The sequence below is a fragment of the Cupressus sempervirens genome, chromosome 1, assembly GCF_028749045.1.
Source record: "Cupressus sempervirens isolate cs-2001-9-10 chromosome 1, ASM2874904v1, whole genome shotgun sequence".
NCBI lineage: Eukaryota > Viridiplantae > Streptophyta > Pinopsida > Cupressales > Cupressaceae > Cupressus > Cupressus sempervirens.
In genome coordinates, this window is record NC_143118.1 from 91,005,202 (window position 1) to 91,027,508 (window position 22,307).

General features: G+C 36.1%; 1 protein-coding gene across 6 annotated transcripts in view; it reads left to right on the plus strand.

Moving 5' to 3' along the window:
- LOC149576373 (uncharacterized) overlaps positions 1-21,743 on the plus strand; it is a 51,864-nt gene extending 30,121 nt beyond the window's left edge. For 3 of the 6 annotated variants that reach the window (XM_089817044.1, XM_089817049.1, XM_089817055.1), the window contains 3 exons: positions 13,957-14,032; positions 14,282-14,408; positions 21,136-21,743. In XM_089817044.1, coding sequence (XP_089673170.1) covers positions 13,957-14,032; positions 14,282-14,408; positions 21,136-21,334 — 402 coding nt within the window. In that variant the 3' untranslated portion in view covers positions 21,335-21,743. Of the gene's footprint in view, positions 1-13,956; positions 14,081-14,281; positions 14,409-21,135 lie in introns of all 6 variants that reach the window. The other 3 variants (XM_089817029.1, XM_089817034.1, XM_089817036.1) reach the window with 1 other exon arrangement.
- Positions 21,744-22,307: the final 564 nt, after the last annotated feature.

The window sequence follows — 22,307 nt, forward strand, 5'->3', positions numbered from 1 at the left end:
GGTATCTCTATCAAGTAGTTGTCCTCCCTTTTCATGTTCTTTGACTTTTCCTTGCATCCTCAGTCGTTATCTCCGGATGGAATTGCCTTTATGTCAGCTACAACCTCCCAAATTGTAGTATTTGATTCTTCATCTGGCCAGTGGCTCCTCTAACAGTATTCAATTCATTCAGGCATTTATTCCATTTTGCATCTGTCAAGGCTCTAACCTCTGCAACTGCTTTGTTCATGTTTGCCTCTAGCTTGTACAAAATATCAATAATGTCAAAAACTGTTACTATGTTAGTTTCACCATTGCTATAGGCAATAAACCTCTCATGTTGTGGAAAAAATTTGATCATTCCTGCCATTTCCTAAGCTTGTTCTCATCATCAACAATTTTTTGAATGAAGCTAGGTGTACCATTGGCAATGGTCTTCATTTTATTGTTTATTAATTGCATCTTACTAGAAAAGAATGCATTCAGATCTTTTACCCTCTTTATCATTTTCCTGGTGAAGATGATATTCTCCCTGGGCAATTCCTTTTTCCAGGCCAAAATTGGGACCAACCTGTCAAAAAATGGAATGTAGGGGCCCCACTTGGTGGACAATGTAGAAAGAATTTATAAGGTCGCAGCGCACTAATACTCTGCTCCCTGCAATGCAATGTAGTTGCTGTGGAGATTCTGGGAAGCTTGTTTGAGGACATTTATTTTATGTGAGACCATGCTCTCCATAGTCCTGACTTCAATTTCCTTTCCTGCTTCCAGCTCATGCACCTCCATTGGCTGATTCATACCCATATTTGCTGAATCAGCATATGTTTGGGACTCTTGATCTTTGACCTCTGTGATAGGTTTGGTTACATTCCTCAGAGTTCTTACCCATTCTCGAGGGCAGCCACTTTCTGCTCTAGTATATAGGTCTTCTTTAGTTCCTCCTCGTACTTCTTCCTTGTCTCAATGGATATGCCGTATGTTTGATACAACTGTTCTTCAAGCATATCCATTTTACTCTTTCTCATGAGTGAAACAATGTTCATCATGTTGTGAATCTGGTCACTTGATGTTGTTGTGACATTCTAGAATATCACATTGCCTTGGGGAGAGTCTCTGACCTCCATTAGAGTTGTCTTGTCAAATTCAGGAGCCATACTCTAGATTGCCATTGTTTTGGAGTCAACATTAAATCCAGACCCCTACAGTTCTCTAGTAATATTGGTCTTCTCAAATGAGACAGATTTGCTTTATCTTCTTATTTGATCTAGCATGAAGGATGAGCTAAGCTCCCATCCAGGGAAGAGCAACATCCCACTTCCCTTCACCAGCTCTCTAGCCTCATCTACAGTGAGAGTCTCACTGTTTGGGTCATATTCTTGCAACTTCTGCACCGGTTCAGCTACTAGTACTTTCTCTTGGGAGTCTCCTGGGTGCAACTGCAGAGTGAGTTCATTTTGTTTAATCTTTGATTTGAACTCCTCAAAATTCATGAAGTCATCATCCTTCCTAAATTCTTGAGCTTGGATTATCCTTTCATCTAGCATCCTTGCCTCAAGCTCAAGTTTATTTGGGATTCATTCATTTTGGGTGGCTTGCCTTATCAAGAAATTATGCTAGATATCATCAAAATACTTGGTACCCCTAGGCATAATTTGCAATGCTTTCTCTCTTGCCTTGTTTGAGATATCAATCATCTTCTGTTTCTTTCTTCCACCTTGGACCCATGCTGAACTCTCTAGCTGATCTTCATCATCATCAATCTCTATGATATCATCATGCTTTGGAGATTCAGGTGCTGTTCTGTCTCTTATTTCAGGAGGTACTTGAGACATTATAGCATCATAATTGCTGATGCACTTATTATACCTATCAAGATACCTCTTCTCGTGATAAAAACCTTTAAAGGAGGGATCTGTCTTCTTAATCTCCTCTTCAATTCTCATAATCTCTCTCCATTTCGGGGTCTCATCTCTGCAGTCCTTTGTTTCCAAGCAATTCATAAACACATCCTCTTCTCGACAGGGCTTGCTACTTGGAAGTGTGAACTTTCTCATCTGCTTTAGGGCATGCCTGACAAGGTCATTAGGATCATAGTTCCTAGCAAGGGTTGAGGGAAATAAGAATTCGCTCATGAATTCATCTATTTCTTTAGTTGCATCTTTCCCTATGACAAAATCCTCCACTCTGACATTTCTACAAACAAAGGAACCCTTTGTTATTGTAGGTCCTAGGTACTCCCGGTTCATCATTATTAATTGCCAAAAGAATTCTACAATCCCCATTCTCTCTGGGATATACCTAGGCAAAACATGAGGGGCTGGGGGCATCCATAAACCCTTATAATAGAATTTTCAAAAAGGAAAACACTTCCCCAGTCATGTCCTAGCCTCCTATCCCCATTAGGGCATGCAGATGGTCTAATCAACATTCTAACAGCCCTAGGAACCCTTTGTCATATCAGCTAACATATTTGAAATTCGAAAAAAAAAATCATTATAGAAAGCTATAGAACTGGAATAAGGATAAGACCTTTGCCATAACTTGGTCCACAACTGCACTGGCCAGTTTTCTCCATTCTCCTCTGTCCCTTCAATGAAATCAGGACTGATGTGGCCTATATTCTTGTAAAGAATGATATGCAACAACAATGAGTAATGGTGGAATTTGAAATTTTCTTTCTCTCCCTTCTGAGCAGCAGTAATCTCATTGTGCATAACATTTATAATATGGGTCACAAAATCATTCCCTACATTATGATGCAAGTCCTGAATGTCTAGGGCCATGATGTATACATTGCCAGGAGCATTCATCGTACGATCCAATCCAATCACCTTATCTACTCCAAACATAGTATATTGGAAGTATTTGCCGAAAAATTCTAAGGGCATAAAGTCTCCTACCTTCTTTGGGAGCTAACCCTTTTCTTTTTTGGACTTAGGGATGTGTCTTCACATAATTGTTCCAATGAAGAAACTCTTCTGAGTCGTGAAAGTTTCATCCAATTGTCTTGCTCAATGATGTTTGTCATTGGTCCTCCAAGGTTGAAAACTTCAATAAAGGTCTCCCTGTCCAAGGTGCACAGTAGACTCATATCCTTCCTGTGAAATCCATGAGTTGTAGGATTATACACCTTTATCAAGGCCTTCACCAATTTTATATCAACTATCACCTCTACATGATTAACTTTGCTAAGTTTCTATTCCATGGATTTGAAATAGGTGGATTGTCTAACCTATTATTGTAAAAATACCAGAATAATTCACTGCCATTAGTTTCTGGCACGGTAGCATCTCTACAGAAACTATATGCATCTTTGAAAAGATGAGGATTTATTGTTTGAGCATTTGAGGACCCTGGTAGAAAGTAAACCCATTCTTCAACATAGAAGCTGGCTAGCTTTGTTTTAGATTACTCAGTACCTTGAGCGACTTCTTCTATGTTGACATGTGCTATCAGTTTACCCTCTTTCTGTGCCATTATTTCTCTGATTTCAATTACTTCAATTACTTCAAACACTTCTTTTACAACTCAAATTTCTTGAACTTCATGCTCAATTCTATTTTTGGCACTGGAACTTTGTGAATGCTATAATTGGAAATCCGTTACATCATCTTTTAATAGCAGTTGAGCATAGAAATAGAATTAATGGTGCCCTTTAAGTTAGCATCCATGATTTTTTTTGAAAATTTAGAAAAGCATCACAATCAGACCTTACGACGCTCATATTGCTAGCGTTCTAAATTCCTTTTTACGCTTTTTTTAGACATTACGTCTTTTTTTGGCAATTATGAGGTTACAATAGTCATTTTACTATTTAAGTCTTATGTTGCAACCATGTGCACACTAGGCAACTGTGAGCTATTTGCAACTTCGTGAGGCTTATCTTCTAACTCTTGTTTCACCTTGCGACTATGCAAAACCCTTGGTCGCAAAATCGCTGTTTAATTTCATGCTTAATCCTTTAGCCTTGTGAAAGAGCGAAACCTTCTACAACATCTTGTTGCTACTTCGCAGTCTATGCTTTACCTTGTGCTTTTAACCGTGTGACTGAGCGAACACTGCCTTCATGCCTTGATCACTGCTTCGCGGCTTATGTTTTGCTTTGTATTCATAATTGTGCGATTGAGCGCTCACGTAGATTGTTATATCTCTTGATCGCATCGCATGGTCACATTGAGTCCCATTAACTGCATTTCATGACTTGCGAAATTGCGAACATCCTCAATCGTACCATCATTGCTTGACTTTGGCATTAACATTTTAATGTTGTGAACATGCAAAACCGTTAAATGTAAAAGGTCACTACGTCATTGCCTTTATTTCTCTTTATCATTTTAACTATGCAGCCGCGCGATCAAAGAAACTTCAAAGGCTCCTAACCTTTTCGCCCATTCGCAGCTTGCACCCTTCATTATCCCTTAGACCTTACGGCTGCGCGATCAAAGCTTACTTCACAAGCTCTTGACCCTTTTGCCAGTTTGCAACTTTCATTTTATATAACTGTCTTAACAACGTGACTGGGCGATCAAGCATTTCATTTACCTTCATTGATTGTTTCTTACCATCCCGACTATCTCATTACACTACATCCTTAAGCCTGTGATTGTGCAATCACAGCTAGTCATTGAGTCGCTCCATTATGCCAACTGTTTAAGCTTTAAGTTGCGAAGCTGTGAACAATTTTCTTAACATCAATCACACTATTGCAGCTTGAACTTATGTTATACCATAACCATGCCACAGTCAAAATACTTCCACGTGTCCTATCTTCAAATTGTCACTAGGGTAGCGATTGAGCATAAGTCTCTTTTCACATGGTCGTTGCCTGAAATTCTAACTTCATACTTAATTGTGCGAAGCCGCGAAAACTGCATGCTAACTACGTCACCCCTTTGCTGTCTGGACCAACCATTTGTAATTAATTGTGGCGACCAAGCGAACACTGAGAATTTGACTTCGTTGCACCATCGCAACATAAAATGGTTAGAGGCTTAACCATGCAGTGATAGAGTGATAACCTTGGTCGCAAGGTCGCACTTTAAAATTTCAGAAATCTTTTAAAAGCGCGAAACATTATTTAAACCAAAGAGGGTTTTCAAAATGAAAACATACATGAGGGTAAAGACCTAGGGTTCTTTCATAAAAACTTCAGCAACAGGGAATATGTAACCCTAACCTCCTCTTTAAAATTGGATTTTCACAACAAATTCTCAGGATTCAACAAGGTGAAAATATAGGCTAACATAGCCGACTTATGTTTTGATCACCATGTTCTTTCTATTGGGTGGATATCTTGCAACCAACTATTTGACGGATTAGTTGCAAAACAGTGGTTCCAATCACAGTATGTGCAACACAATCTCTCCTACTTCTAATGGAAGACTCTCCCTTCTTATTATTACTAAAATTAATAAAACACTTAACTATTTCTATTTATGCTAAACAAAATCAGGGCAGGACATTCATCCTATTGTCTTATTCACAGACTAGATGCTACCATTACAAGACAATCTCTAATCAATGGCGTAAGTCATTTATGAAGTATTTATTGGACCAATAATCTTAATAAATAGAAAATTGGACTTAAGACTAATCCTCAATGTAACCTAAAAGCTTATGTAATCTCAAAATCATTCCATGACTCCTTATGAGATTTTGAGAACAGGAATGAGACATAAGTGCAGGTCAAAGTCTTCAACATACATCCCACCTTGCATCTACAAAGTTTGCAGGCTATTTCTTTGCTTGGGAGCTCTATGATAATCTCAAACCTTACAAGCAACTCAAAGGTTGCAAGACAAGTCTGAAACCAAATTATAACTCTGAATGCAATAAACACATTTCATATGTGCAATGGAATGTACATGTTTGCTCTTGTAATTGGGTTGCTGAAAGTTGATTTCAAGTGCTTTCTAGGCCCCATTCAGGTTTTGGAAGACACACTACAAGTGGGAAGGCATATTGTTTAGTTGCACATGGTTGCAAAAAATGAAATTACAACATTTTGTGTGGGACTGGAACGAAGGATTCATTGCAAGTGAAAGGAATACAATTTTGGTTGTAATTGGATGAGAGCAACATAAAGTACAGTCGGGTCTTGAGTACTCTGAAGACTTTGAGCTTATAGGTAAAGAAATTTGCTTTCAATCAAAGAGGCAAATTGCTTTTAAACTTTGTGCTAATTTAAGGTATTATCATTATGTGACAACATTTTCTGAAGATTGATTGTGAGTGTTATGCTATTATTCAAGAGGGATTTAAATTTCATTTATGCAGACATTGAGCTGCAAATCATGTTTAAAATTATAATTAGATTTTCAGATTTGATCTTGTAAGACTTTGAGATGCTTATCAAATTTGAATCCTTTTGTAGAACGCTCAAACAAGGAGGTATCTTGCAGACTTTGTGCTGCTTTTATTTTCTCAATTTGTGCACGAAAGGTCAAGCATACATTGAAGAATTTGAGCTGCATGTATATTCCATCCTTGTTTCCAAATTCACAGGAGTTGCTGGGCTTTCACAAACTTGTTTTTTTACTTTGCTACATTGTGTTCGAAGGATTGTTGTAAAGATAGAAACATGTATTCTGAAATAAAAGAATACAATGAAAGGAAAACTCCTATTTTGGAAAAAGAGGATACTGCCCATCAATAAGCTTAGGGTACATAAGGCTAGGTTTCAGTTTAGTATTAGTTGTTTTCAGTAACAGTAGATAGGGGGAGCCTTCCCTTAATTAGGAGAGATTGTGTCTCACAAGCTGTAGTTGGAGCCATTATTTTGCATTATTTCTTAAAAGTGTCTGTTGCAAAATATCCATCCAAAAATTTCATTAAAACTTGAGCCTGCTTCTTTACCTAGTCACATTTTTCCTTTTTGTTCTGTCACCTCTTGTAAACCACTTACCAATATAAATGTTTTAATAGCTGATTGCAATGCCATACTTGATATTGCTAACCCTCTTATTTATAATTCTCACCTATTGGGTTCTCCTTCCTCTACCTCATTTAGGGAACATAATTCTTCCTTCTCTCATATGTGCTCTCTTCATATTGGTAAGCAACTCCAACAGAAAAATAATATCATGATATCTCTTGACTCTAGCTTCATTTAGGACTGGGACTCTAGGCTTGTCATTAACTTCTCTCATCTACATATTGATCCCTTAGCCCTTAGTTTCTTGAGACGTATATTAAGTTTTTCTTGCATTCCTAAATAGCCAAAGTTGATTTCCTTGTTGAAATTGAGAAGGCGATTCAAACTCTTCTTAATTGTGTTGTTGATGAAATAAGACAAGATTGTACTGTTGCCTTAATGCTGAGGAAACCTGCTAATCTTAATGTCTTGTTGATGAGAGTTTTATGCTACTACAACATACGAAATTAAAGACTTGATATTTGAAGATGAAATACTGAACTTCCTATTCTCTCTGAACAAAGATACCATGTATGCTAAAGATTGCAAGAAAAGATCATCAAGATCTTTCCAAGATTCCTTCTAATGGTGGACTCAACTCAATTGTAATGATGTGATATGTTGGTACACAAGTGGACTTATGTTAGTTAATTAAGACTTGTCGACTTACAAGTGATATGGCTTCATAATGTGCAATGAAAATATCCAACTTTCAACTTGCGAAATGAAATACAATTGATGGTAAGCTTACAAATCTAAATTACTTCTACTTTTATACTAGGATGCAAGAGGTTGCGAATATCTTTGTAACTCTACTAGATATGGTCTTTTTGTCAACTCTACCAACTTAGTGCAATCTTCTTAGGTACGTATGAAAGATGCTCATATCATTTCCATTTCATCAACTCCATCTGTAGGTACAAATCAATAAGCATGTACTAATTGAAGTTAAGCTTACGATTATGCCATTTGAACATGCAAGACGTACATACAATCAATTAGGGGCTAGTGGTTTGGTCTGGGCAAGTTCACCAAAGGTAGCTCTACAATAACTTTCATCAAATCTAAACTACTTGAAGCAAATTCAAATATTGAGTACCTAAAACAAATTCTAATCTAAGTGAGGAATGTAAGGAACCATGCAATACTCCAAAATGTTCACAAAGATCCACCATGCAAACACAACGATGAATAGAGAACGATTTTAGCAGTATCTTAGCGACAATTCTCCAAGATAACTCCTCTACAAATGATTAGAGCAATTCTTTGCATAGGGAGCTCTATAACAATGAATGGCTAAGACTAAATCAGAATCAATGGCCCAAATGAATCTACCAAAGCCTAATAATGGTTTCGTAACTATCACCAACAAATATTAAATGCCCACCCAGTTACAAAAGAGCACCACAATGTGGGTCAATAAGAAAATCACAATGTCTTTGTGGGCCAATGAGAGAAGAGTTTAGGTAGAAACTTGTAGAAGAAGCCACCAAGTAATGGATCAATAGGAACATTAAATTGCTTCCAAGAGCCAATAAGAAAAAGGGTTAGGTATAAACCCTTTATAACTTGGTACCAAATGGGCCAATCAGAATGAAGCACCTACTTATTAACCAAAGGGAAAATTCAAAGCAAGATAGGGCTGCATCAAGTCCTCATTTGGGAATTCATTCCTTTTGTCCTTATCCTTCTTTACATATTCAATGAATTTGGACATAATCTGATTAAACTCCTCCAGGGGGACACTTGGCACCAATCTGAGCGTATACTCATGTTATTCCACATGCTTGTACAAGTGGTGCTTGTCTTTTTCCAGTCAGTTGCATTACAAATAGCCATGAAGCTGTTTCTGATTGCTCAAACATAAGTGGGATGACAGCTATGAAGTAAATATCTTTCACCTTTTCTTGCAATTCTTCAACACTTAGCTTTTGGCCATCCTTTACCTCCAGATGTAATATAGTACTCACAAAATCAAGTATTTTATTTTTTACTTCAAAAACAACATCCCTTGCAGCCATACAATCAGAATCCACTTGTTTTAATACATAGCTCGTGTAAGCTAATGTTCAATACCATGCCAAGAGATCAACATTCTGCTCTTTTTTTAACACTTGACTCTTTATCAATGTATGGTGTGATATTCCATTAGTGTCTGTAACCTGGTAAGAGTCTTCACATTCTTTCAATATGGCCTATACTCGTTCTTGGAGAGAGCATGGTATCATAAGTCTTGACAAACTTTACTATAAAATTGCTTGCTTCCTCAATTAGGTATGCCACCCATATCTTTGCCAACTTTCCTGTCATCCCTTTCCCTTTAAATCCATTTATCGATCCATTAGAGCAGGGGACTGGAGGAACGAATTTTGAGTTTGCCCGCCAGATTGGATTCACTGTTTGCCTTATATATTCCTTCAAGTGTATGGTCTCTGCTTTGTATTTTCTTTTCTTCCCAACTTCTTTGTTAATCTTTTCTTCTAAAGCTTGAATCCATATGCTTCTTGAACTGATCCATCTGCTTCTTCAATCTCTTGTTTAATGGTGAGTACATTCTGAATATTTCTACACTGCTACAGACTGTTAGTTACTCAAGTTTTTTCTCATATCAAGGTTTCTAGAATAACAATCATCATCGACCTCACAGTATGGATGCTCATTATCTATCTATACAAATAACATTTCATTGCCATATAAAAGAACAAAGGTAAAATCTGGAAAATATAGGATTGGTGATTAAAATGTTCTGTGCACCTGCAAGTATGTTCTACCTTTGCCCAGCAGGAAACTGCCAGTATCCAACTGCTAAGGAAACTCCACAATCACAATGATAATGCCTTTTCTCAGATGACTATTGTCTTAACACCTTCCAAGAAATCTTGTGCACCTATTTACAATCTGCGGCGTCTGTCTGTCACCAAATTTCCTGAATAGCCCGAACAATTTAATTCTTCAGCTTCACTGTTTGTATATTGCATTGAATGGTAACAGATCCCTCAGTGAACTTGTGTTACTTCCAGGCTGTTATACCATGTTTTCTGAATATTCTCACTTTGCTCTCACCTTCATTGGACTTCAAAAAACAATTATTTATCCAAGTGGATTCTGCAATCTTTAATGTCTGTACAGACATTAACAAACTCCCATGATTTGCATAGAGGAAGGCTTATAAATTGTTTGCAATAATACTCAACCCTTTAGTATATGCGTGGCAACCATGAAATAAGTGTCAGTAATTTTTCCAGTTATGAATAAGCCTGATTAAGATATATACGCTGGATGAAAATATATTTAAATGCTTCAGACTCAATAAAAGTGACATGTTTTCTGAATATTCTCACTTTGCTCTCACCATAAATGCGCTTCAAACAATAATTAACAAACTCCCATGACTTGCATGGAGGAAGGCTTATAAATTGTTTTCCATAATACTCAACCCTTTAGGATATGCCTTGCAAACATGAAATAAGTGTCGGTAATTTCACCAGTTATGATAAGCCTGATTATGATATAGGGTAAGAGACCTAGTAGCCATTAAGGAGTCCAATGACCGTGATAGAGTAGATGTCATGGATACCCCCAACAGCTGATCACACATGTACTAATAGTTGATCATATTTTAGCTTTTTTGGTTGGTGATTGATCCATTTGTGCACCACTATTGGGACATTTCATAATGACCACTGGGACATTTTACCACAAGTATTGGTGTTTTTGGTGAGCGACTATTGGGGGGTGAACATAATAGGTATTGGGCGAGTGTTTTAAACTGACAGTTTTCAACCACTTCGCACTCTACTGCCTCTACAGAGTTCTGTAAATGCCGAAACACCAAAACCTTTGCATTAAGCTCTTGAGTCACCTACGGAGGTACACCGAAAAAATCAGGATAATTCGACTTACACTTCAAGAGATCCAGTGGCATGAAGTTAGCCTGGGTGGCTACTGAGTCTCTTCCCCATATGCTGAATGAAAATATATTTAAATGGTTCAGACTTAATAAAAGTTTGAATATAATAAATATAAATATATCTTATAATTGCTCACTTCAAATATAATTCAGCATCATGATTGGGTCCCACCATTTGTTATAGTTCCAACAAAGCATTCATATTTTTCAGATATTAAACGCTGAAAACATTTGTAATAATATTAAGTGACATCATTCACATACTCGTATTAATATTCATTGCTTATTTAATTCTTCCACCTCACTTTATTCAAATTATTGCATCGTTCTCAAGAGATCACATAAAATCACCCAAAGCATCATTTCAAATATGGAAACTTTTCTCCAACAATAACATAAGATCACATAATAATATGTCATTTCTCTAACAATAACTTCTAAATGAATAAATACCTCTGCATATAGAAAATGCATTATCAATGGCACAGATTTAAACTCTATCAATTACAATAATAGTAATTTCCAAAATCACGTCTTCCACCTTGGCAATGCCTTTATAAGGGAAGAAATTCCTATAATACAACTTCCTTCAAACAATTGTTATAATTAATTATTTAATATTAGTTTTTGAGTTTTTGATTTATTAACTAATATTAAATAATAATAATTTTTTATGATTAGTTATATAATATTAGTTTATGAAATATTTAACTAATATTAGATAGTTATCATTGTTTATTCCATATCTCAATTCAGGGGACATTATAGTGTTAAATTGTTGATAGGTATGCCTTAAATCCTGGATTTTATGCAACTTAAGCTTGTAAAATATAGAGCCTAGAAATCAATGGTGATAAATAGCAGCAAGAAGTAGACAAAACTGAATCAATAAACACTAGAAATATCTTGGGAAAACCCTTCGAGAATAAAGGAAAAAACCCAGCCAAACAACAAAATTATATGTTTATTGATAATGAAATGTTTAAGTGTACAATATCCTTTGCTTGATACTAATATATAACAATAGGATAGACTGTTCACATTATAACCGAAGGTCTCTTGAGATTCTCATAACTCCTATAATTAATTATAACTCTTTGAATATTCATGCCTCAATGCATGTGAATGACACATGTCATTTACATTTAATATTACAAATTAAACTTAAGTGTCTTTTTCAGCTGAAGATGATAATAACGGTAATAACGTTCAGATTTCGAGAGATAAAGATCTCTATCGCAGCTACAAACTTTAACAAAGTTCTCTGCACGCTGCTCTTGGATTTTGATATGAACAAGTAAATAGTTAAAAATTATCCACTAGTTTTAAAATAATAACTATAACACACTCTTATGGTCCATGGATGGCACTTTGACAAGGAAGGATTTAGTATTAGTAGTTTTAAATTTCAAACTATATATATATATATATATATAAATTAAAAATAAAGTAAAACTTGTAATGTATAAAAATTTAAATAAAAATTAATGCCTAGTAAACTTTTTAATATGACTGGTGACGTTGGCTTGGTATGCCTTTGGTTCAATGTGAAATGCTTTTGACTGGGACCTATGAATTGGTGGGACACAATGTTCAAACCCTCGTACTCAACAACTTGCGAGTGTGGTGGCACAGTAGGGGTTTGAACCTTGGTGGCTGCTTCACCAACAAAGTGTTTAGACTGTGAAACTACACGTTTGAAGACATTATAATGTCTTATATAATTAATATTCTTAATTTATAATACACACACATGGTTTTTAACTTTTTATATGATTTTTCATTTATTACTAATACATAAAATTTATGGTCACACGGATATAATTCATTAAATGAGCAATATATCTAAATTGCTCCATGAAATAAATCAGAATGATAACAAACAAGCTTATCACATATGTGATAGAACATTCTTGAATACATAATCATTAGCATTTGTCTTCTCGTAAAGTGTAGTTGCGAGATAGGTATTGCCAAAATCAATGGCTTGTTAATCCTTTTATTCATCTAAACAATTGCCTTTTGTTGAATTCTATTCCATATAAAGAACTTGCCAATTGCCACTATGGAATATAAAGCATTGCAATTGTGGAATATGATTTGATAAAATGTCTTAAATATTAAGCTATCCCTACAAAACTCCTTGCCTTAATCACAATGAAGAATCGGAGCAGTTCAAAATGGCTTCCACTTTTACTAAATTCACGACAATAGCTGGATCACTGTCTGATAAAATTTTGATCTCAATTACTTTATAGACTTAGCCAATAGGTGATTTTAGACTTACACAACTATTTGGTATATTGGGTGACTTCCCTCTAAAAAAGGCTGAATATTTGCCTATGTAATCAGCAATATGAACATAAACAACAAAACTCATTTCCTACAAGTCATGGGTTAAACTCTATTTTATGTGCTCTCTATATCTTCATGATATGGAAATGCCCTTGAGCTTTAAAGAAAATGTTCTCTGTGTCTTTTTTTAGAATTTACATTTTTCTTTAACCCGATTTTTTGTCTATTTTTCCAAAAAATATTTTACTTTTGGTTTGCTGATTTTTTTCCCCAATGATTTTTACTTCTATGAAATTTGGAAGGCATATAAAGAATAAACCACCTCTCACAAAGGTATCTTGGTCATTCCTTAGATTTCCCTTTGACAGGTTGTTGAAGATAAGTTTACAAAAACCATCAATAGACTACTATCACTAAGTATTCTTCTGAGCTATTGTTTTAGGAAGTAAGCCTTATTGCAGGTATTTTTGGTCCTTAAATGTTGGTAATAATCAATTAGTGAAATTTTGCCATTGCTCATCTATTTTTGAAACTCATTCTTTCTACTTCGCATTCTCCAACTGTTTTCTCTAGGTTGATCGGCATCACACAATTGCTGAATATTACTGTTATCATTGATTTACGACCAAAAATTTTGTGCATTTTTCTTGCATCATTGTTGAATAACTATTTTTAAAATCTATTTATAATTTTATTACTGTGTGTTTTAAGTGCCAAGGAGTTATGATATGTTTTTACTAAAATCTATTTATCCAAAGAGGCATGTAAAGTTAACAGTGGTGATTTAGGTGTGGTGTTTATTTTTAATTTGAAAGTATGATTACATAAACTAAGAATGAAACAATTGGGTAACTTATAGGTGATGGACAGTATGGGTTCAAAAACTTTGGCATTGTTTCCAGCCAAATTTCACAAGAGTCTTTGGATAAAGAGAGGTTTGGAGCTTTCCTTGCATGTCATGTTGGCATTTAAATTTTCTATGGGTATGCCATGCAGATGTGAATCTTTCATGTTTGAACTTGTTTTAATCATCTACGTTCATCTTAGTTGTTTTTTCCCTTGCAAGTTATGGCATCATCTGATATACTTCCAGAGAAGTGCTAATCTTATATGTCCCACTAGCATATGTGTTTGAAACTGAATTCAGCCTAGATTGTAAGTTTTATATTTTCTGTTTCACCCAGGAAGCTATGTTTTGGTAGAGGGAAGTGATAGAGAAAAAGCTATGGAAGCAGGTAGCAAGGTGACTTGCATGATTGTACAAGTTCTTTTTGATGAGAATGTGCGCATACTTCGGAAGTCTCATCACTGGTAGTATACTTATCTTGTTTTCTGGTAACTTTTGTTATTAATTAGGTGTAAAGAAATGTTAAGATCTTAAATTATGCACTATTTTCAACTATTTTTGGTGATGATGTCTTGATAAATATTCCTCAAAGAATTAGAGGATTACTTGAACTATACTTCTATAAAGTAGAGTCCCACTTGAACTCTTCTTCTTAGGTGACTACTTTAATTAGTTAGGTGGATAAAGTAGAGTTCTACTTGAACTCTACTTCCTCAAAGTAGAGTCCTACCTGAACTCTACTTCTAACTAACTTTTATGAGCTACAATTATCAACACATATTCAATTACACAAAGTTTTCCTTGTCACTTGTGATACGGTGTGAACAACCACTATCTATGATACATTTGGATTTCTTTTCAACATGTGAAACCAATGCTTTTCCCTCATGTACAAGGCTTTCATCTTTAATAGCAACAAAACCAATTTCATCATCTTCACTTCTCTCTGATTCATTATCTGACGCTCCTTCACTAGCATAATAGCATTCTTTAGGATATTTGGACTTTTAAGGCTTAGATTTGTAAGGCTTAGGCTTATATTTGGGCACTCTAGTTGGAAATCTGGATGTAAAATGACAAATCATATTACATGAAAAACATTTAGAAGACAATTTTCCTAAATATTTACCTTTACCTCTATATTCCCTTTTTGTGACCAATGCTTCAAGCTTCCTTTCTTTTTCTATCTCTGCCCAATCCTTGGCATACTCACCAAGATTACCACTAGCTCTACTAGTACTCACACTTTTCGTTAGCATCCTTTTATCTTTATGAACAATAGCCTTAAAAGCAGATTCTAGTTTAGGTAAAGAATCTTGTAATCTAGTAGTTTCAAAAGCTAACAACTTACCAATCAATGTTTCCCTATTGAATCCGTTGACGAGTGGTATCACTTCAACAACCATGATTTTGGTATCATAAGCTGGTGTCAAAGATCTCAGAATCTTTGCTACAATCCCATCCTCTGTTATGATTCCACCAGTGTTCTTCATACCAGTAACAATCTCTGTTATACTCTGGACATAAGGTCTGTTAGTCTTATCCTCTTGCATTATTGCGCTCTCTAACATTGCTTTCTAATTCTGCAACTTCACTTGCTTGTATATTTGTCTCCTTCATACAATGCTTCCAATGTAACCCAAATCTCATGGGCTGAATCTAATTCCTTGATTTTAGTGAATTCAGCTTCAACCCTGGCAATCATGAATTTCTTCATCTCCTCATCTGTACATGAAGACAATTCAATCTCTGACTTTATATCTTCCTCATTCTTTGTAATCATCCAATAATCAACACCCATGCAGATCATATGTTTTCTCATCTTGTTCTTCCAATTATTAAAGTTATCACCATCAAATTTAGGATTGTCCTTCATGCAAGCCATCTTGGATCTCCTCAACCTAGCAAGCTTCCATCTCAAAGAGGAGCACAAGCTTTGATACCAATTGTAAGTAATAATAGTCCTCACAACACAACTTTGGGGGGGGGGGGAGGGCGGAAAAGTGGGGTGAATCAGTTGTGTGCAACAATTATAAACTTCAAACTTCTTAAACAAATCACCAAGCAAGAATATAATAGTGTATAACAAAATGAAATCTAACACGATAACACAGATTTTTGTTCTCGAGGAAAATCCTGTTAATGGAAAAACCCTAGTGGCGATGATACCCACTAGATCAATGCACTAATATGAGAATGTCCCTATTAGGAGACCTGGCCTTGTTAGTAGTTGATTCAATACATTTAGTATATTTGTCCATTTTAAAGGACAAGTCCATGTTAACGAACTGAATCCCTACTTAGAGGTTCCCAACCTTGTTAGTTGTTGATGAGAACAAAAGGCTCACCAAAGCACATTGCTCAAAAAGAGAAGGTTAAACTCACCTTCAACAAGACTTACTCTCTGAAATGAGGAGGTTAAATCCACCTTCAAATATTTACAAATCTGAATAATGAACTGACCGATGACAACAGACCTGTCTTAACAGCTCCGATGAAGTATACTTAGGAATGATAACAGATTCCACTCATACCTCTACTAAAGCATTTGACAATCCGTCAACTTTGCTCTAATATCCAACATCAAGGCTCGTACATATAATTCCATTCCCATACCTTACAACCAAGGAAATTACTTTCCTTATACAAGTTACAAACAAGCAATTGCATTGGCCTCTTAGTACTTTCTCAATGCACAAATAATTAAATAGACCTATGTTAAGGTTCACACGACACCTTTTACAATCATTCAACAATTACAATTATCAAAAATACACGCCATGATCCATAATTACGCTTGCTAATCCAAATAATACGCTACTCCATTCCGTCGGCTCGCAAAAGAAATAATCCAGAGGCCACACGCTAGTGATCGTTATAACATGGACCAAATGAACCATAAATCCTAAAGCATGCACAATTCAAAGTTTTCTTCCATTCCTTATACTCGCAAACCTTAAGTCCAACTCGCCAACAAGTTATATCCAAAATACGACCATGCATGGCGTATTTCCTTGTCACTAGTGTGCAACCAGTCTTTACCAAAACAACCGTAACTTACTCAAGTTGATACATCAAGAGCTACAACTATAGACCTAAGGTCTACACCCATTTTTGCAACTCATATCCAAGCTCACAAACTCAGCAATGTCGTACATTGTTCATGGTATTACGATCAATAGCTTGTAACTAGTGGAATTTAAGTTTGTTGAACTCTTCTCTGAAACTCCTGAACATATGTTGACATCAATGACAAAACTTGTATGTCAATGACCATCTAACAACAAATCTAACTCAACAATCTCCCTAATACTCAACAATATCTCCATCCAAATAATGGGAAGACAAGAAAGGCCGACATCCCACTCGTTGACTGGAGCAATAAGAGAGAAGAAAGCTTGGATGCACTTATGATAATGGTTAGAACTTCATATTGGGATGGTTGTGAGAGCAAGAGGCTCGCCTACAAGCACTAAGGATGTCATTAACCTATGAGCTTACGAAGGACATAGCTGAAGGAGTTCTGGTTTTGAGAATCAATACAATGAGAAAGGTAGTGGTAGACCTCTACGAGCTAAGGAAAAGAGAGAGAGGAAGTACTTAATTGAACAACACAACCCAAGAAACAAAGGAAGCTAGCTGAAAATAAATTTTTAGAGAAAGCAATAGTAGAAGTGGTAATAGTTCCTGTCACCAATGAATCGAAGGCAAAAAAGAGGTCTAGTTGCGTACCATTGGATCCTGATGATCAGGAGGTTAACCCGTCCCTTTTGCATGATATGAAACAACAAAATGAAGAGAATGAGATCCTTGAAAAGGGAATGAAATCATTAATATTGAGTCACTCTCGTAGGATGGTGAAGATCAATCATAAGAAAATGGAGCAGAGTTATTAAGTTGATTGAGAATTCCAAAGACAAACCAAAAGGAAGAAAGGGTTGAGGATGAACTTGGAGTAATATCGATACTTGCTTGGTTATGGTGTAGAATGACAAGACCAGATACAATTGAGCAACTCGTGGGAAGTGCAAAAGAGCTAGTTAGAAGAAGTGAAGAAGACAAGAGCAAATCACTGGCAAGAAAGTCCTATCAAGTCACCATGGATGCCTCGGGAAACTGCATTGCATAGGTGGTAGTCCCAAGGGTAGACAAGGTGAGAGGAGATATCAAGCCAAAAACTATGACATAAATGAGTACGAGTTGGGACGAGTCACTAAGAAATAGGAAGTCATGGAGGCACATGGGACTATCCAGGCTCTTGATGAGAGAATACAAAAGGAAGTGGCAACGAAGAAGTATAAGGCTAAGGCCTTGAGTTGGAAGGAATGTCTTTGACAAATCATGAGCCCAATACGGTAGGCAGATCCAAATTTTATTCCTTACATGCCTAGTTCCATACGCCTAGTTCCATTGCATCTATGGAAGGATTAGGAGGGTGACTTATGAGACATGAAGCATGGAGATGGGTGGCATCGATAAGCGAAGAAGCAAGCATAGTTCTCAAGAAGTTCATCAAGATATTCAAAATTGCACTCTCCCTTCATAAATGAGCTGAGAGGATACTGAGACAGTGCAGAGACTACTCATCAAGGAAGGACAAGGTGCTCTCCCATTTGTTGGTGCTTATGGAGGTTCCATTGCACACAATCATAAAAGGTTTTGTGGTAGAGAAAGGACATGAGGTTGATTTCGTTGCTTGACATGAAGGGGTGGCTCATAGATGTGATGTACTGAAGCAAGTTGAGCTTCATTGTCTGGTTACAAGGGATGCTATTTTGAAGATAAAGAATAAGATACTTGGTTATGTGGGATCTATGTTGCACCCAAAGATGGATATTACTCAAAGGCTAATTGTGGAAAGGCTTCAGGAAAGGTTGAATGAAATTTGTTTTGGAAACATAAATTCACTTGAGTTTGAGCAATTGCTTCATGACTTTATATAATTCAGCTTAGTGGAAGAAGTTATGTTCTACTTATATAGGTAAGGCAAGCTGTTATGAGTACAAGCTTGGATGCATGCCAAGTGTCCCCATGGAAATGATTGTGTCTAGATTCATTGAATGTGAAAAGGAGGATGCGGATGGGACACATGATTCCCAAGCTGCTGAGGTGGCATAGGCTCACATGGTCTTGAATTTGCTCATTAGTTGATTATAAATGCCTTAATTTAGTTGGCCTATTGAAACTGGCGTAGGCCCATGTGCCCTATTTTCTGATTGGTCCATGGCTGCTTTTGAATTTTCTGTTGGTCTGTGAGGTGGTAGATTTATCTACATGTGCTCTCTTCTCATTGGTCCACGTGTCATTGGTCCTTATCTAGTAGTTATGGATTTGGATTTTCTCAACGGTCCATGAAATAAATGTAATTTTTCTATTGGCCCAGGCGGCAGTGTTTAATTGTAATTGGGTGAGCATTTAATGCTTGTAGCAGGTAGTCATGGAAACCCCAATTAGGGCTTATGTGGATTAATCTGGGCCATATATTCTAATTTAATCTTGGCCATTCATTATTCTTGAGCCCTCTATATAAAGGCTCGCTCCCTTCATTTGTAAACTCACGTTGGAGAATTGTTGCAAAGATAAAATCAAATTGCTCCACTCATCATTTTTGTGTTGCATGGTGATGATTGTGATCAAGTTTGTGTTATTGCATGGTTGCCTTCATCCTTGTTTAGAATAGTTTTCATTTCATGTTGTCAAGATAAAGTAGAATTAGCTTCAAGTAGTTAGTTGAATGAGACTAGTTCTGAATGTTCACTTGCATGACTCAAAAAACTAGCTTCTTGCTGATTGTAAGAATGACCTCGCATGGTTAACTGATGAATTATGGTACTTAAATTTGATCAATCCTTTGTTTGTACCAACTTGGTGGGATTAGGGAGGAAGTATTGATTTGAAACCTTCAAGTATATCTTAGAAGCTTGCACTAGGTGAGTCAAGTGGCTGACAAAGCTCCATCTGGTAGAGTCCAAGCCATTCATAAGTGCTTGCATTCATACTTAGGAGTAGGATTAGGAATCAAGTTAAGTGTAAGTTGAGAAGATCAAGAGTTTGAAATCTAAAAGGATAATATATTTTAATTGCACATTCTGAAGCCATTTGCCAAAGAACTTGAGAAACAATGTTAAAGTCTCCTAAGTGATTACCAACAAATCACATTATTTCACTGAGTGAGTCTTTACAATTGAAGGAATCTTGGAAGTCATTTCGTAATCTTACATTGCAAGCTTAGCATGAGAGATGACCTTATATGAAGACAGCATTGAGTGGTTGATGTTTCATCTTGAAACATTGGGTATTTGATTCTGCCTGTTGTAGTTGAACCAAACTCACATAAAAAATATGGAGTTAATTTGGGCTGTTATTTAACTAGTTAATGAATTATAGAAAGCAAAGTGCTCATAACACGGTATACAGATCTCCAATATAATTTGGATTATATCATCATTGATCATTCATATACATGCATGCAGGTCTTCCACCTTTAGTAGATTCTTATATCTCCTTTGTTACATTATATTCTTGATTTGTATGTATCTATATTTTCTCCTGACGCATATCATCTTCTGTTACATTACATCTTTGCTTATACAAATATCTATCTAATGGGACACGACCCACTTATACTACTAACAATCTAGATGGCCTCCTTCAATTTTGGGTTCTGCAAGCCTCTTGGAGTCAATTGCAGCATGATCTCTGTTGAATATAGAAGCCCTTTATTTATCCTGCCAATACCAATCATTTCTTTGAAAAAAAACCATGCTACGCTGAACGAGTGCATTTGCGTTCGATGTCAAAATGTACAATTGTGCAGAATATTGGTCAAGAGGTGCCTGTTAAGATCATGCCCTTTGAGAGGTCATTAATCCTAGTTCCACCCCTCTTTAAGGAAAACTATTGCCAATTTATACTTTAACTTGTTGAGATGTCTTGAGTTTAAGTCCCGGGGGCAGATTTTTAAGCTCCAGAAAAGTTAAATTAAAGCTTCTAGAAGTACCATTTATATGTATTTCAACACTAACTTGGCATACACTTTTAGGTAGAGGTTAATAAATACATTTTTCATAATGATGTTCCACAAATGTCTGATTATGTGATGCAAATGGAACTTAGTGCTGCAATTTGTTAAACTAGCAATACAAAGGCTATTTTCTTACATTTTATGAAATACTCAACTGTGATGTGTAGGCCTGAAGGCTTTAACTCTGATAAACAGCACTCGGTTACTGCAAACAATGATGTGCTGCATGAAAAGGAACAAGAGAATTGCAGAAGTGAAGAATCTAGTGACGATGGGCTGCCCCCTCTTGAAGCCAACTGCAATAGGCATGGACCTCAACAGTTGCAGTCATTATCTAATGAAGAAGTATTAGATTCTGATTCATGATAAAAAACAATATTGCTTAGATTCAATACATAAAGGCTTCATTCCTTTAGCAAGCTTTTATTTTTTTATCCCTGCATTTATTTTCGAATTTCAATTATCGTTTGAGTAAGACGGTGATCTGTCCACCATTAACAGTGGGAACCCCAATAATTAATTTTACATGTCCTGTGGATTTATTTTTAGCATATTGCTTAAGATGCAGAGAGAGGCAGTGTCCTGGTCTACTTTGAGTTCTCCTGCTTGCTCTTCATTTCTTTATATTTTTTGGGATGTTCATGCATGTAGTCAGTGTTCCATGATTTGGATATTTGTGTAACATCATAATTATTTGACAACAGTTTTGCCCCTAAAGGCTCGTGCCAAGGGAGTCTTGACTTTTGCGTAAATAACATGATGCAGGGGTTTTAAATTTTTTCTTTGGACCTGAAATCCTTCATGAACAAATCTAACTTATCCTCCCAACATAATCATTTGTATAGCTGTAAATTGCAAGGTCATGATAGAATTTCACTCTGTTTCAGTTTCCCCGTCCATTATCTTGAGTTTTCCATTAGTTATTCTTTTTGTTTGTCCCATTGTTTACAGTTCACACATCATAGCTAAGTCTTGTGGTGACTAGGTATAATTTTATCACTTTTAGCATCAACAGAATTAATTACTCTCCTAAAGCTTTTGTTGATTTTTAGCATAGGATTGGGATGTGGTTCTGTCATCAAGATTTGCCACATTTCATTAGGTCGCGGAGGCAAATTGCAGGTAGGCAACCTTGAATGGACGTATATTCTAATAGATGTTAAGGACATTAAAATAGAGACATTATTTGGTAAGCTTCTACATTTGATGCTAAGGACATTAGCATGGAATGGTTTAGAACTGTTGTTTTTTCTTAGTATGCAACATTGTTGTCATATGCCTTGGATTCGTACTAATGCATTCTTTTTATCAAATCTAATGACACAAATTAGTGGGAAAT